The sequence below is a fragment of the Erinaceus europaeus genome, chromosome 12, assembly GCF_950295315.1.
Source record: "Erinaceus europaeus chromosome 12, mEriEur2.1, whole genome shotgun sequence".
In the NCBI taxonomy this organism is placed as follows: Eukaryota; Metazoa; Chordata; class Mammalia; order Eulipotyphla; family Erinaceidae; genus Erinaceus; species Erinaceus europaeus.
The window spans coordinates 81,972,165-81,987,237 of record NC_080173.1 but is presented as its reverse complement, the minus strand read 5'-3'; the positions used below and the strand labels follow the sequence as shown (position 1 = coordinate 81,987,237).

Here is a 15,073-nt window from a genome sequence, read left to right as displayed (position 1 = left end):
ATGCTTTCCCCTTCCCTCTCTCAGAAAGAAAGGGAGGAAAGAAAGAAAGAAAGAAAGAAAGAAAGAAAGAAAGAAAGAAAGAAAGGAAGAAAGAGAAGACAGGAAGAAAGAGATGAAACAGGGGGTTGGGCGGTGGCGCAGTGGGTTAAGCGCATGTGGCGCAAAGCGCAGGGACGGGCGTAAGGATCCCGGTTCAAGCCCCTGGCTCCCCACCTGCAGGGGAGTCGCTTCACAGGTGGTGAAGCAGGTCTGCAGGTGTCTATCTTTCTCTCCTCCTCTCTGTCTTCCCCTCCTCTCTCCATTTCTCTCTGTCCTATCCAACAATGAACAACATCAACAATGGTAATAATAATAACCACAACGAGGCTACAACAAAAAGGGGGGAAAAATGGCCTCCAGGAGCGGTGGATTCATGGTGCAGGCACCGAGCCCAGCAATAACCCTGGAGGAAAAAAAAAAAAAACGAAAGAAAGAAAGAAAGAGAAGAAACAAAAACCCTATCCTGGACCTAAAGGTAGATAAAGGGGTCATTTTACCCTAGGTGTGGTTAATAACAGACACAAACCTCTACCAGCTGGCCTCCACCTGATTCCTGTCCTGGGACCTTCTCTTCAGCTGAGGACCTGTTGTCTCCTAGCTTCAACCCCTCCCCCCACCCACACAGAACAAACTTTTCCTCTCCGATTCTGGGGCAAAGCCTAGATTGGTTGCAGAGGCTAGACAGGCACTAAAGACCTGCCTTTGTGATTCTGGTCCCAAAAAGGGAGAGATGAGGCTACCTAGGATAGCTCTGTGGTTGGGGAAGTCCAGGCTTGATTCTTGGTAGACAGGGCAAGTGCAAAAATGCTTGAGAATGAGTTAGATCTAGATTATGTTTAGGGCTTGCTTGAGCCCCTGGTCCCCACCTACAGGAGGAAAGCTTTGTGTATGTTAAAGCAGTGTTGCAGGTGTCTCTCTGCCTCTTTCCCTATCACCCTCTTCCCTCTCAATTTCTGGCTGTCTTTATCCAATAGATAAATAAAGATAATAAAAAAATTTAAAATAGATTATGTAGGGGCTTGGTGGTGGCACACGTGGTTGAGCACACAAGGACCCAGGTTCGAGCCTCTAGTCCCCAACTGCAGGGGGAAAGCTTCACAAGTGGTGAAGTAGTGCTATAGATGTCTCTCTGTCTCTGTCTCTCTCTCTGTCTCTCTCCCTCTCTGTCACCCCCTTCCCTCTCAATTTCTGACTGTCTCTATCCAATAAATAAATAAAGATACTTTTTAAAAAGTTCATAAAAAATAGATTATGTATAGAAGTGAGCCCATGGGACATGCTGATGAAGTAAGTGTGTGTGTGTGTGTATACGTGTGTACACGAGAGGTGGGGGGATTGAGAATGATTCTGAGGTTTTGACCTAAGCAGCTGGGAATTTTCCATTAATCAAATTGGTAAGACTAGAGGAGGAGTAGGAATTTTCCCTCTCTTCCTCCCTCCCTTCCTGCCTTCCTGCCTTCCTTCCTGCCTTCCTGCCTTCCTTCCTGCCTTCCTGCCTTGTGTCTTCCCCACAGTGGTGCTGGTTGTGAAGCAGAGAAATTGAGTCTGAGTTAGAATCGTTAGTGAAAAATGTTAGGGTATATATTGAGATGTCTACTGGATATCCATCCATGTGGTGTAGGGGCCCAGAGGTTGAGCAGAAGGTCAGGGTTTGAAATAAGAATGCCAGCCCACTTCCAGTAATTCAAGGCCCCTGAGACTCAGTGCTCTGGTGGGTGCATGACATTAGCTTGTGTACACCCAGCACATAGGAGGCCATTACTATAGGGCTTTTCTCTCCTCTTCCCTCTCCTTTGTTCTTTTATTCCTCTTTCCTTTTCTATCCTTCCTCCTGTCCAACATCCTGGGGTCTGTTGGTCCAGGGAAGGAATTGCTGAGTGGAGAACCCATAAGTGGATGGCTATGGAGTGGGGTGAGTGCCCTGTCTCAGCTGGTCCTTCCCATGTTCATAGCCTGGGCTGTCTCTGCAGAAGCACTGAGTAGGAGGCAGGCTGAGCTCTCAGTCACCTGAACAAGACTAGCCCTTCCCCGGCCATGCTTACCGTACCTGTAATCCCAAGGCCTGCAACACCCAGAGTCCCTGGGGCTGAGACAGGACCTCTCCAGATTACCCTACAACTCCATGCTCACCCCAAGAACCAGGGCCGTGTCTAATTAGACCAGGTGGGAGCCATGCTGGGGAAAGGCTCTGAGTTCACTCACACGGGAAGGGCTGAGACGGCTCATGGAGAACACCACCCTCAGTGTCCTCTGAGTACTCCCCTTGGCAGCAAACACTTAAATGCCATGGAGAAAGCACGAGACACGGAGGCCAGAGACTTCTAAGAGTCCAGCCCTGCCTCTGCTGCTCGTAGCCCATGCTGGTCTCAGGGTCTTCACTGCACGGGGTGGGGGCAGGAACCTCCCGGGTCTTTTCTTGAGGGGCTCCAGGGATAAACATGTGCAGGGAATGGACCTTTTCTGTACACCCAGAGAGGAGTGGGATGCTGAGGGCAGGGCTGGGGGGTTCTTGAAACATCCCCCAGCTCCTCCCCTCAAGCTGCCTCTCTCCGCAGTGCACTACCAGAAGATTATCCACAGGGACATCAAGCCATCCAACCTGCTCTTGGGGGACGACGGGCATGTGAAGATTGCTGACTTCGGTGTCAGCAACCAGTTTGAAGGGAATGATGCTCAGTTATCCAGCACAGCCGGGACCCCAGCATTCATGGCTCCAGAGGCCATTTCTGATACTGGCCAGAGCTTCAGTGGGAAGGTGGGGCCTGGGGCCTGGGGCCTGGGCTGGGTTGGTGCTCTGGTGATCGCAAGCTCTGGTAGCTTGCAGTGTGTCTGGTTTCCAACTTGCTGGTGCCAGGATCTTTTGTGTCTAGGGAATGAGCTCTGAGCATGCTCTCCTTCTTCACGTTTGCCTCTTCCTGGAGTCCAGTGGGCTCCCCCTGGTCTTGACTCTGCAGCTATTTCCTTCCAGCAGCTCAGTGCTGACCTCTGGGCTGGACTGTGGAGCAGCCTTGCTGTCTGCTTTTCTGGAGGTGATGAAAACAGTAGGGGAGCTCATGGTTTTTTTGGGGGGAGGGGGGTTAATTGGAGGTCCCCCTCAGACTTTTTGGGAATGACAGAGTCTATGATTTTTTTTTTTCCTAGAGCAGGAGATATTTTCTTAGTGCAGGAGATTGAACCTGGGACCTCAAAGCCTCAGGCATGATAAACTCTCTGAATAACAGTTCTGTTATCTCCCCACCCATCTGTCCTGGAGCAGTTGAATTGCACTGACCTTGAAGAATGACTACTTCAGCAGAAAGTGGAACTCAGTGCCTAGGGAAGAGAACTGAGTTTGAGGGTGGGGGTAGATAGCATAATGGTTACGCAAACATACTCTCATGCTTGAGGCTCCATAGTCCCACGTTCAATCCCCTGCACCACCATAAGTCAAAGCTGAGCAGTGCTCTGGTTAAAAAAAATAATAATAAATTAAAAAAAGAAAATTGAGTGGGGTAGGAGACACAGTGGGACTTGGGTGTAGTTTAGAGGGCTCAGGAGTTTGGACTTTCTCCTAAGTGATGAAGGCAGGGGGCAGCACTTTCTGAGTAGAATGCTGTGGTGGGCACATGTGGGCAGGTGTATGTGCCCAGGCCTGTTCTTCCCTGTGGCATGGTGGCCACCTGCCAGTACCTCTACTAAGGATGTGATGGTTGAGAGGCATTTGGACTTGTGAATGGGTGTGGAGCTTAAGAAAGAGATCAGGGAATTTGTTAGAGATTTATTTCTAAGTCTGTATTTTGCTATAGTCTCAAATTTGCCCAAAACTTACATGGGTGTTAAAAAAAAATCCCTTGTATCTTATTACCCAGATTCACCAATTATTGTCATTTAATTCTATCTATCTTTTTATTGTCTATCCCTGTATTTATGTTTATATGTACTATGTATTTTCTTAAAAGATTTATTTTATTGATTGAGAAAGAATGAGAACCAGAGTATCACTCTGGTACATGTGATGCTGGGAATTGAAGTTGGGACCTCATGCTTGAAAGTCCAATGCTTGTTAACTGTGCTACCACCTAGGCTGAAGTTTTATATATATTTTTTGAACCATTCAAGAATGAAGTTGGGGGAGTCAGGCGGTAGCACAGCAGATTAAGCGGAGGTGGTGCAAAGCACAAGGACCGGCGTAAGGATACCCGTGCGAGCCCCCAGCTCCCCACCTGCAGGGAAGTCGCTTCACAAGCGGTGAAGCAGGTCTGCAGGTGTCTGTCTTTTTCTCCCTCTCTCTGTTTTCCCCTCCTCTCTCCATTTCTCTCTGTCCTGTCCAACAATGATGACAACAATAATGACCACAACAATAAAACAACAAGGGCAACAAAAGGGAATCAATCAATAAATAAATATTTTTAAAAAATTTAAAAAAAATGAAGTTGGAGACATTACCCTCCCTCATTAGTAATTATTTGAACAGATATGCTTTGAGAAGAAGGACATTCCCTTACATAGCCTTGGTATGATGATCACATTTAGATGAATTCATCATTGGTAACACACTGTCATCTAATTGACCTTTTCCAGATTTTGTCATTGTCCCACCACTGTCCTTTAAGACTTTTTCTTGGATCTGATCCAGAGTCTGTTACAGCATTTACTTTTCATCTTTCCTTGGGGTTCTTTCATCTCAGAATCTGAGAATCCTTGGCCTTCTGTTCTTTTTTTCTTGCTGCCAAGGTTCCATGCCTGCACAGTTCCACTGCTTCTGGTGGATTTTTTTTCTTTCTTTCAGATAGAGGGTGAAAGATAGGGAGAGAGTCAGAAAGAAGGAGACATCACAGCACTGCTTCACTGTTTGTGAAGATCCCCTTTTTATGGTGCTCTCCTGTGGTGGTTCAGGGCTTGGACCTGGTTCCTTACACAGTAAAGTGTATGCTCTAAGCCACCTATCAGCCCCTGGCTTTTCATTCTTTTCCTTCGATTTGTAGAGCACACAGCCCTGTATTTCTGAAGAGTGATGTCAGTTTACACTTGTCTAATATTGCTTGGTTGGATTCCAACAAAGCATCTGTGGCAGAAGTAGCCGGAGAGGAGGTTGGAGAATCACTCATGTGAGAGAGGAAAGGGATACCAGGAGAGGAGTGCGATGCCAGAGGGGGATATGTAGCGAGAGCACACGTTTGAGCCTATGTCATACGGGAACCCGGTGTCACTGTGGAGATGACCAAGGGCCAGCATGGCAGGGGTCGTCTCCAGTGTCAGGAAGAAGGTGGGTGGATGGTGGCATCTCCCGTGACTGTTAGGGATTGAATGAATAAATTCCTAAGCAAATCTGTTAAGGTTAAGTGGGTCTAAGTTCAATAGACACCACACATTCCTGGGGTGCATCTGAATCACAGGTAAAACAAAAGCACATGAAGAAAGTCTTTCTTATACTCATTGCATTGGAAATATATCTGGATTGGGACTGTCCCTAAGGGACTTGGAATCCCTGGAGATCAGGGACCATGTTCTTTTTTTTTTTTTTTTTAATTCTCTTTAAATTTTTAAAAATATTTTTATTTTTCCTTTTTTGTTGCCCTTGTTTTTTTTTTTTCATTGTTGTGGTTATTATTGTTGTTGTTGATGTCATGATTGTTAGATAGGACAGAGAGAAATGGAGAGAGGAGGGGAAGACAGAGATGGGGAGAGAAAGATAGACACCTGCAGGCCTGCTTCACTAACTGTGAAGCGATTCCCCTGCAGGTGGGTAGCCGGGGGCTCGAACTGGGATCCTTACGCCAGTCCTTGTGGTTTGCACCATGTGCGTTTAAACCGCTGCGCTACCGCCCGACTCCCAGGGACCATGTTCTTATCATCCTTGTGTTCCCAGTGCTCAGCACAGGAGCTGGAACAGGAGCAAGTGCCTGGGAGTGTGTGTTGAATGCATATCTTGCTCAGGAAGGAGGTTCCCTGTATGCCTTTTCTCACCTACCTCTGGAGCTGGGTGAGCAAGGTGTGTTGGCTGCTTTAGTGGAACTGACCAGAAATGTGTCTCTCTAGGCCTTGGATGTCTGGGCCACTGGAGTCACGCTGTACTGCTTTGTGTACGGGAAGGTGAGTGCTGGGTGGGCTGGCAGAATGCCATGTCCTCTTGTCCCTCTGAGAAGGAAGTCCTGATGCAGTAGACAGACTGAGAGAAGGTGTATTTGATGTTGACACCTCTCTCTCCTGCCCCTTAGTGCCATTCACTGTCACATGCACTCAGTTATTTAAAAAAACAAAAACATTTTTTAAACTTTATTTAATCTGATAGAACAAAGAGGAAATTGAGAGGGAGGGGGGAGGTAAAGAGGGGGAGACAGAGAGATAGATACCTGCAGCCCTGCTTCACCACTCGTGAAGCTTTCCCCCTATGGGTGGGGACCAGGGGCTTGAACCTGGGTCCTTGTGCACAGTAATACATGCACTTAACCAGGTGCACCACCACCCAGCCCCCATGCACTCTGTTGTTTATTCATTCATCAGACTGCGTTAACTCCTGCTGTAGGTCAGCCTTGGCCTTGGGGACACTAAACACTGACTTGGCCAAGATCCCTGTCCATGCTCCTACCTAGTGACTGCACTGAGAGACTGAAGGGAATCTCAGTGAACATGTCCGAAATTCTAGGTCCTGGGAGTAAAGGCCTTTCTGCAGGTGGCTGTGATGCAGGTATACCCAGCCTCAAAGTCTCCTGAGGGGCTCATTCATTCAGCCAGTGTGTGTGACAAGCACCTAGCAAGTTAGAATAAGAGAATAAGCATCTTTCTTCTCACAGGGAGCCCAGAGCTCCCACCCCAGGCCCCAGCAATAGATGGGCTGGTCACCCAGCAGGAGTTGAGCTCTCACCTGCGTTCTGCTTCTGCTTCTCCTCCTGCAGTGCCCATTCATTGATGACTACATCCTGGCCCTACACAAGAAGATCAAGAATGAGGCTGTGGTGTTTCCTGAAGAGTGAGTTCTCCATCAGGGGTCTACTGCTAGGGTGGGATGGCTTAGTTTCAGCAATAGTTCTTGCCCTTTGAGGTCCTGTATATCTGGAGGTGTGGGATTGCTGTTCCCAAGGGAAGGGTCTCTGAAATCTCTGACTTAGCTCTCCTGTCCAAATGGGCAGCCCCGAGCTGGCCAGGGGTGACCCCAGATCACACATTCTCCCTGCTTCTTCCTTGAAGGCCTCCATGGGCTGGTGATACCAACCAAAGGCTGATCCTGAACCAAAAGTGGGTACCCTTCCCTTTCCTCTTCCCCAAATGGAGTTGGGGAGCTTCAGGATACCACTGCCCTGCCCCAGTTCACAGATGGGAAAATGGAGACTGGAGGAAAGACATCAGTAATTCTGGGACTTGAAGCCGCTCCCTGCTCCCAGACCCTTGGGACAGGTCTCTGGACTAATGGCCTGTTTAGTTGTTCTGATAATGGTTGTTTGACCACCATGGACACTGGCCTGAGTCTCTTGGCTTCTCCTATTTGAGGATTCTTTTTTTTCTTTTTCTTTTCTTTTCTTTTTTTTTGCCTCCAGGGTTATTGCTGGCCCTCAGTGCCTGCACTATGAATCCACTGCTCCTGGAGGCCATTCTCCATTTTGTTGTCCTTGTTGTTGCCATTGTTGCCGCTGATGTTGTTGTTGGGTAGGACAGAGAGAAACTGAGAGGGGGGAGAAAAAGATAGACACCTGCAGACCTGCTTCACCAATTGTGAAGCGACCCCCCTGCAGGTGGGTGGGGGCAGGGGTCAGGATTCCTTTTTTCTTAAGATATATAATTATTGGGGGCAGAGTTAATAGTTGACAGTATAGTCATTGAAACATGAGTACAATTTCTCATCCTCCAGTGATAAGTGTCTGCAAAATACTGTCACCCCCAACTTGGGTCCTTTTCCACCACCGTGCACCAGGACCCCCACCCCTCCTTTCCCCTTCTTCCCTGGAGTCCTTCAACTTGGTACAAGGTATTTCAGAATTCTACCTTCTGCTCAGAGTACCTGGGGAAGATCAGAAATCAACTTGGGAGTAGGTCCTCAGTGACTCTGGTCCTCTGAAATCCTCTTCCATCTCTCTTAGTGCCACCCATCTTGGGCCTTAGCCTTGTCCAGCATCTTCTCTCCGCCCTCCTGCCAGCTCCCTCCAATCTAGCTCAAACACTCAGGCTGGTGTGGCCCATAAAGCACAACCAGTCTCACCAGTCTCCCACCTCATGCTTTCCCAAGGCCTCCTAGAGCCCACAGCCCACAACCCAACCCCTTGTCCTCTGCAGCCACCTTGTTGCCCTCCCCTGCAGAGCTAGGCAGCTGGATTGCAGTCTATCTCTGTCTTCTTTTTACCTCTTCTCATTTGAGGAGTTTAAAAAGGACTAAGTAGCTGGAGAGGGTGTGGGGTCAAAGGAACCCTCCTACACTGCTGGTGGGAATGTCAATTGGTCCAACCTCTGTGGAGAACAGTCTGGAGAACTCTCAGAAGGCTAGAAATGGACCTACCCTATGACCCTGCAATTCCTCTCCTGGGGATATATCCTAAGGAACCCAACACATCCATCCAAAAAGATCTGTGTACACATATGTTTTTGGCAGCACAATTTGTAATAGCCAAAACCTGGAAGCAACCCAGGTGTCCAACAACAGATGGGTGGCTGAGCAAGTTGTGTTATATATACACAATGGAATACTACTCAGCTGTAAAAAATGGTGACTTCACCGTTTTCAGCCGATCTTGGATGGACCTTGAAAAATTCATGTTAAGTGAAATAAGTCAGAAACAGAAGGATGAATATGGGATGATCTCACTCTCAGGCAGAAATTGAAAAACAAGATCAGAAAAAAAACACAAAAAAACACAAGTAGAACCTGAAATGGAATTGGCGTATCGCACCAAAATAAAAGACTCTGGGCTGGGCTGGGCTGGGGTGGGTGGGTGGGTGGGGAGAAAACAGGTCCAAGAAGGATGACAGAGGACCTAGTGGGGGTTGTATTGTTATATGGGAAACTGGGGAGTGTTATGCATGTACAAAGTATTGTATTTACTGTTGAATGTAAAATATTAATTTCCCAATAAAGAATTTTTTTTAAAAAGGACTAAGTAAGGCAGTTAGTCGGTAGCACAGCGGGTTAAGCGCATGTGGCGCAAAGTGCAAGGACCAGCGGAAGGATCCCGGTTGGAGCCCTCGGCTCCCCACCTGCAGGGGAGTTGCTTCACAGGTGGTGAAGCAGGTCTGCAGGTGTCTGCCTTTCTCTCCCCATCTCTGTCTTCTCCTCCTCTCTCCATTTCTCTCTGTCCTATCCAACAACAATGACATCAACAACAATAATAATAACTACAACGATAAAAGCAACAAGGGCAACAAAAGGGAAAATAAAAAAAAGTTTAAGGGAGTTGGGCTGTAGCGCAGCGGGTTAAGCGCAGGTGGCGCAAAGCACAAGGACCGGCATAAGGATCCCGGTTCGAGCCCCGGCTCCCCACCTGTAGGGGAGTCACTTCACAGGCGGTGAAGCAGGTCTGCAGGTGTCTATCTTTCTCTCCTCCTCTCTGTCTTCCCCTCCTCTCTCCATTTCTCTCTGTCCTATCCAACAATGACGACAACAACAATAATAACTACAACAATAAAACAACAAGGGCAACAAAAGGGAATAAATAACATAAAAAAAATTAAAAAATTTAAAAAATTTTAAAAAAGTTTAAAAACATTTTTTAAAAGGACTAGGTAATAACAACAACAATAATGATCACAACAAAGATAAAACAACAAGGGCAACAAAAGGGTAAAAAAAAAAAATGCCTCCAGGAGCAGTGGATTCATAGTGCAGGCACCAAGCCCCAGCAATAACCCTGGAGGCAAAAAAATAAAATATAAAAAATAAAAAAACAAGTATTTAGGACAACATACCAGGGACCAAGGTGATGGGTCCCAGAAGTTCCTGGGGTTCCTCCCTGATCTTGGGAGACAGGCATTCCAGGAGCATTGGGCAGTCCAAGAGGTGGTGCAGTGGATAAAGCATTGAGCTTAAATGCATAAGGTCCAGAGTTTGATTCCTTGGTGCCAGCACTATGAATCCACTGCTCCTGGAGGCCGTTTCCCCTGTTTTTATTGTATAGGATAGAGAGAAACTGAGAGGAGAGGGCAAGATGGAGAGAGAAAGATATAGACACTTGCAGACCTGCTTCCGCACTTGTGAAGCTTCCCTTCTGTAGGTGGGGAGTGTGGGGCTCGAACCTGGATCCTTGCACTTGGTACTATATATGCTTAACCAGGTGCGTCACCACCTGCCCCCAAATCTTTAAAAAAATAAATAATTTTAAAATGAGCATTGCTAGCAGCGAAGCCTAGAGTGTGGGCAGACAGCCTAGGCTCAGAAGGGCTGAGAGCTGCTTCCTCCTTGGAGTTTCTGGATAGCAGCCTCTAACTGGCCTGCTAAATTCTCTGGACCTTGGTTTCCTTTCTGTCAAATGAGAGTCTTCCCTGGCCACCTCAAAGGAGGAAAAAGGGGTAAGAGAGTGAATGTGTTGGACCTAGGAAGTGGTACAGTAGATGGCATGAGGTCCTGAGCTTACCCTCCTGTATAGCCAGCTCCACTCCCCCCCGCCCCCCGTGAATAAATCAATCTGAAGAGAAAGAAAGGAAGGGTGAGCCAGGCGGTGGCACACCTGGCTCTCTCCGTCTCTCTCCCTCTCTGTCTCTCCCCTCCTCTCAATTTCTTTATGTCTCTATCCAATAATAAATGAATAATATAAAGAGAGAGAGAGAAAAAGGAAGGAAGAGAGAAAGAAAGAAAGGAAGGAAGGAAGGAAGGAAGGAAGGAAGGAAGGAAGGGAGGGAGAAAGAAAAGGGTTGGGCGGTAGCGCAGCGGGTTAAGCACACGTAGGGCAAAGCACAAGGACCAGCGGAAGGATCCCGGTTCGAGCCCTCAGCTCCCCTCCTGCAGGGGAGTCACTTCACAGGCGGTGAAGCAGGTCTGCAGGTGTCTATCTTTCTCTCCCCCTCTCTCTCTGTCTTCCCCTCCTCTCTCCATTTCTCTCTGTCCTATCCAACAATGAATGACATCAACAACAACAATAATAACCACAACAAGGCTACAACAACAAGGGGGAAAAATGGCCTCCAGGAGCGGTGGATTTATGGTGCAGGCACCGAGCCTCAGCAATAACCCTGGAGGCAAAAAGAAAGAAAGAAAGAAAAATGGGAAGGAAGATCCCTTGTGTCCCCAAAGGTGACTCTTCTCAGCTGGTATCACCATCAGTGCCGCCCAAAGGAGTAGCTGCAGTTTCTGGGTCACTGGTTGTGGCCTCTGCCCTCCGAGGGAGACTGATGGTTTCCTGCTCAGGAAGGAAGGATATCTATATGTGTGTTCTGAATCTTTCCCTCCTGCTCTTCGAGATTGAGGGTGGTTGAGTCTCTGCTCTGGTGTATGCTAATCTGGGATCCCCTGGGCAGGGTTGGGGTATGTGGGACCAAAGGATACTAATCAACTGTCTCCCCCATCTTTTCTGTCCCCCTCTTTAGGCCAAAGGTCAGTGAGGAACTCAAAGACCTAATTCTGAAAATGCTAGACAAGAATCCCGAAACGAGGATCAGTGTGCCAGACATCAAGGTTGGGGATCCAGGGGTCTTGTGCTGGGTTGAGCTGGGCCATAACAAACAGGTGTCAGTTTCCCCTTCTGGAAAGCCCTATGCTGGGGCTTATGGGTATTGGGTTTGGTTGTGGGGTCTATGAGCTTCAAACCCTCTCAAAGTCCGTTTCTGACTTGGTGTCCCTCTGCCCATGGCCCTAACTCCTCCCTGCTCCCCTGGCCTTCACAGTTGCACCCCTGGGTGACCAAGAATGGGGAGGAGCCCTTGCCTTCAGAGGATGAGCACTGCAGCGTGGTGGAAGTGACAGAGGAGGAGGTGAAGAACTCAGTCAAGCTTATCCCCAGCTGGACCACGGTGGTAAGTTTGTGAGGGGCAGACGGCTGACTCGGGTGTATCAACTGGGCATTTGCTTTGTGCTGGGTCCTTGAGGAGGACAGAGAGCTGCTTGGTCAGCCAGCCTTAATGCCACTGCTGCTCCAGGGTGGGGGGATATATAAGATATATATATATATATATATATATACTGGTTTATGCAAACAGACTCTCATGTCTGAGTCTCTTAGGTCCCAGGTTCAATTCCCTGTACTACCATAAGCCAAGCTGGGTAGTGTTCTGGTAAGAAAGAAAGAAAGGAAGAGAGAAAGAAAGGAAGGAAGAGAGAAAGAAAGGAAGGAAGGAAGGAAGGGAGAGAAAGGGGGCTGGGTGGTGGAGTACTTGGTTGAACGCACATGTCGCAGTGCTCAAGGACCAGGGTTCGAACCCCTGGTCCTCACCTGCACGGGTAAAGCTTCACAAATGGTGAAGCAGGGCTGCAGGTGTTTCTCTGTCTCTCTTCCTCTCTATCTTCTTTTCCCTCTCCATTTCTGGCTCTGTCCAATAAATAAATAATTATAATAAAAATTTTTAAAAAGAAAGAAAGTAAAGAAAAGAAATATACTATCTTCCCTGGGTGTGAGCACTCTGCCATTCCATGCACTGAATTCTGTTTTGCAGGCACTGTTCTGGGTGTCAAGGACATGATGGTGGAAAGGCCCTGGATGCCTTTAACTGGGGTGTGGCCCCACTGCCCTCAGCTTATCAGACGCCATCCGTGTGCCCTTTCCCTTCTCACACTTTAGCTTTTCTCGGCTTCCTCTGGGCATCTTCCCCGTTAACCGTTGGAAGCTATTCATGTACCTTCCTTTTTTTTTTTTTTTTAAGTATTTATTTATTTATTTATTTATTTATTTATTTATTTATGAGAAAGATAGAAAGATAGGAGGAGAGAAAGAAAGAACCAGACATTAGGCTGGTACATGTGCTGCTAGGGATTGAACTCAGAACTTCATGCTTTATCCACTGTGCCACTTCCCAAACCACGTCATGTACCTTCTGATGGCTACTTGGGGATTTTTTTTTTTGCATTGTGGGGGGTGGGGTAACCATAGAGCGTAAGCTTGCCCTATGCTGAGATATTACAGAGGCAGCCAGGGTTAGTATAAGGCTGGAGAATGCCATGGCCCGTGCCCCTCATCAATGAATAGTAGTGATTGATTAAATGTGTGAGTGAGGGAATGGATGCGATGAATGAATAAGTGAAAGAACAAGTGAAGGTGCCCTTGACTATGCATGTGTGTGAATTAGTGTGGGCGGAGGACTGCCTGGAAGAGGGGGCGGTAAGAGCTGGCGTACCTTGCCTGTTGCCCTCCCAAGCGCACTTTTACTTTGCTCCCTGGGCAAGCACCCCAGACCATTGTGCACCTCTCTGCACCCCCTGGCTTAGCCTCCCCCACTCCACCTGCCCTGAGATTGCTGCAAGCTGTTTCCCCGGCCATGCTTCCCTGGCACAGCCCTCACTTCCAGCCTGTGGTTCTGACCCTTGACCCTTCTTGGCCCTTCCTGGTCTTCCCCTGACTCTGCCCATCACCCCAGCACTGGTTGCACTCAGCCTCTCAACATTCCTGAAATTCACCTTCCATGCTCTTGTCCCCTCTGCTTGGAATACTCTTCCTTTTTTGCAATTTCCTTTCTGCCCCTGGGCCAGTGTGCAAGTTTGTCTGAAAGCCCCAGGGGTCTGTGCTCTTCACCCTGATATGTCCTCCCCAGATCCTGGTTAAGTCCATGCTGAGAAAGCGTTCCTTTGGGAACCCATTTGAGTCCCAAGCACGGAGGGAAGAGAGATCCATGTCTGCACCAGGAAGCTTACTCTTGTAAGTATGAATGGACTACGGGTGCTCCCTGGGGTGGCAGAAGCCTGGGTGCAAGCTCTGACACACCTTCCCTCCCTGTCATCATCATCTGGAACCTCGAGACTCAGCTGAGTCTCAGAATGGGGCTCCTGAGCGTACTCAGCCCCTGGAAGCCTGATGGAGGTTTGCAGACAGCCTCATGTCTGCTTCTTCTGGAAGGCTGGCTGGCTCCTGGGTGGAGGAGGGCACTTTTTAAAATTTTTATTTATTTATTTATGTATTTATGTATTTATGTATTTTTGCCTCTAGGGCTATTGCTGGGTTTTGGTGCCTGCACTATGAGTCCACTGCTCCTGGAGGCCATTTTTTCCCATTTTGTTGCCCTTGTTGTTGTTATTGTTGCCACTGCTATTGGATAGGACAGAGAGAAATGGAGAGAGGAGGAGAGAAAAATAGACAGCTACAGACCTGCTTCACCGCTTGTGAAGTGACCCCCCTGCAGGCGGGGAGCCAGGGATTCAAACAGGGATCCTTACGCCGGTCCTTGCTCTTTGCATCATGTGCGCTTAACCCAGTACACTATCGCCTGGCCCCCCACTTTCTTTTTTTCTTTTTAGAGAGAGAAATAGAGAGAGGAGGAGAAGACAGAGAGGGAAGAAAAAGATAGACACCTGCAGACCTGCTTCACCGCTTGTGAAGCTACTCTCCTACAGATGGGGAGCTGGGGGCTCGAACCCCGATCCTTACTCTGGCCCTTATGCTTTGCGCCATATTTGCTTAACCTGCTGCACTACCACCCAGCACCCTACTTTCTTTTTTTTAAGATTTTTTTTTAAATTTATTGGGTTGTAGAAAAGTCATGATGTATTTTTCTTTTTTTTTTTAAATTATCTTTATTTATTGGATAGAGACAGGTAGAAATCAAGAGGAAAGGGGATGATAGGGAGGGAGAGAGACAGAGAGACACCTGCAGCCCTGCTTCACCACTTGTGAAGCTTTCCGCCTGCAGGTGGGAACCAGGGGATCAAACCTGGGTCCTTGCGCATTGTAACCAGTGCGCTCAACCAGTGCACCACCACCTGGCCCCATGATGTATTTTTCTATGTAAAAATGTGTTATGACTTTTTTAAGTTTTAAATTTATTTTAATTATTTTAGTTTTATTTATTTATTTTACATAGAGACAGAGAGAAATTGAGAGGGAAAGGGGAATCAGTGAAGGGGAGAGAGAGAGAAACCTGCAGCGCTGCTTCACCAATTGTGAAGCTTCCCCTGGGTCCTTGCACATTGCAGTGTATGCACTCAGCCAAGCGT

At 47.9% G+C, this 15,073-nt stretch overlaps 1 protein-coding gene and 1 long non-coding RNA gene across 5 annotated transcripts in view; one reads left to right on the top strand and one right to left on the bottom strand.

Annotated features, from left to right (window-relative positions):
• The window catches only part of LOC132542034 (uncharacterized), a 460,964-nt gene that overhangs the window by 381,368 nt on the left and 64,523 nt on the right, over positions 1–15,073 (bottom strand). The window lies entirely within an intron of this gene.
• Positions 1–15,073, top strand: part of CAMKK1 (calcium/calmodulin dependent protein kinase kinase 1) — a 38,758-nt gene that overhangs the window by 19,901 nt on the left and 3,784 nt on the right. For all 4 annotated transcript variants that reach the window (XM_060204176.1, XM_007521044.3, XM_060204173.1 and 1 more), the window contains 6 exons: positions 2,595–2,794; positions 6,058–6,111; positions 6,915–6,988; positions 11,524–11,611; positions 11,821–11,949; positions 13,678–13,781. In XM_060204176.1, the coding sequence (XP_060060159.1) occupies positions 2,595–2,794; positions 6,058–6,111; positions 6,915–6,988; positions 11,524–11,611; positions 11,821–11,949; positions 13,678–13,781 (649 nt within the window). The remainder of the gene's footprint in view (positions 1–2,594; positions 2,795–6,057; positions 6,112–6,914; positions 6,989–11,523; positions 11,612–11,820; positions 11,950–13,677; positions 13,782–15,073) is intronic.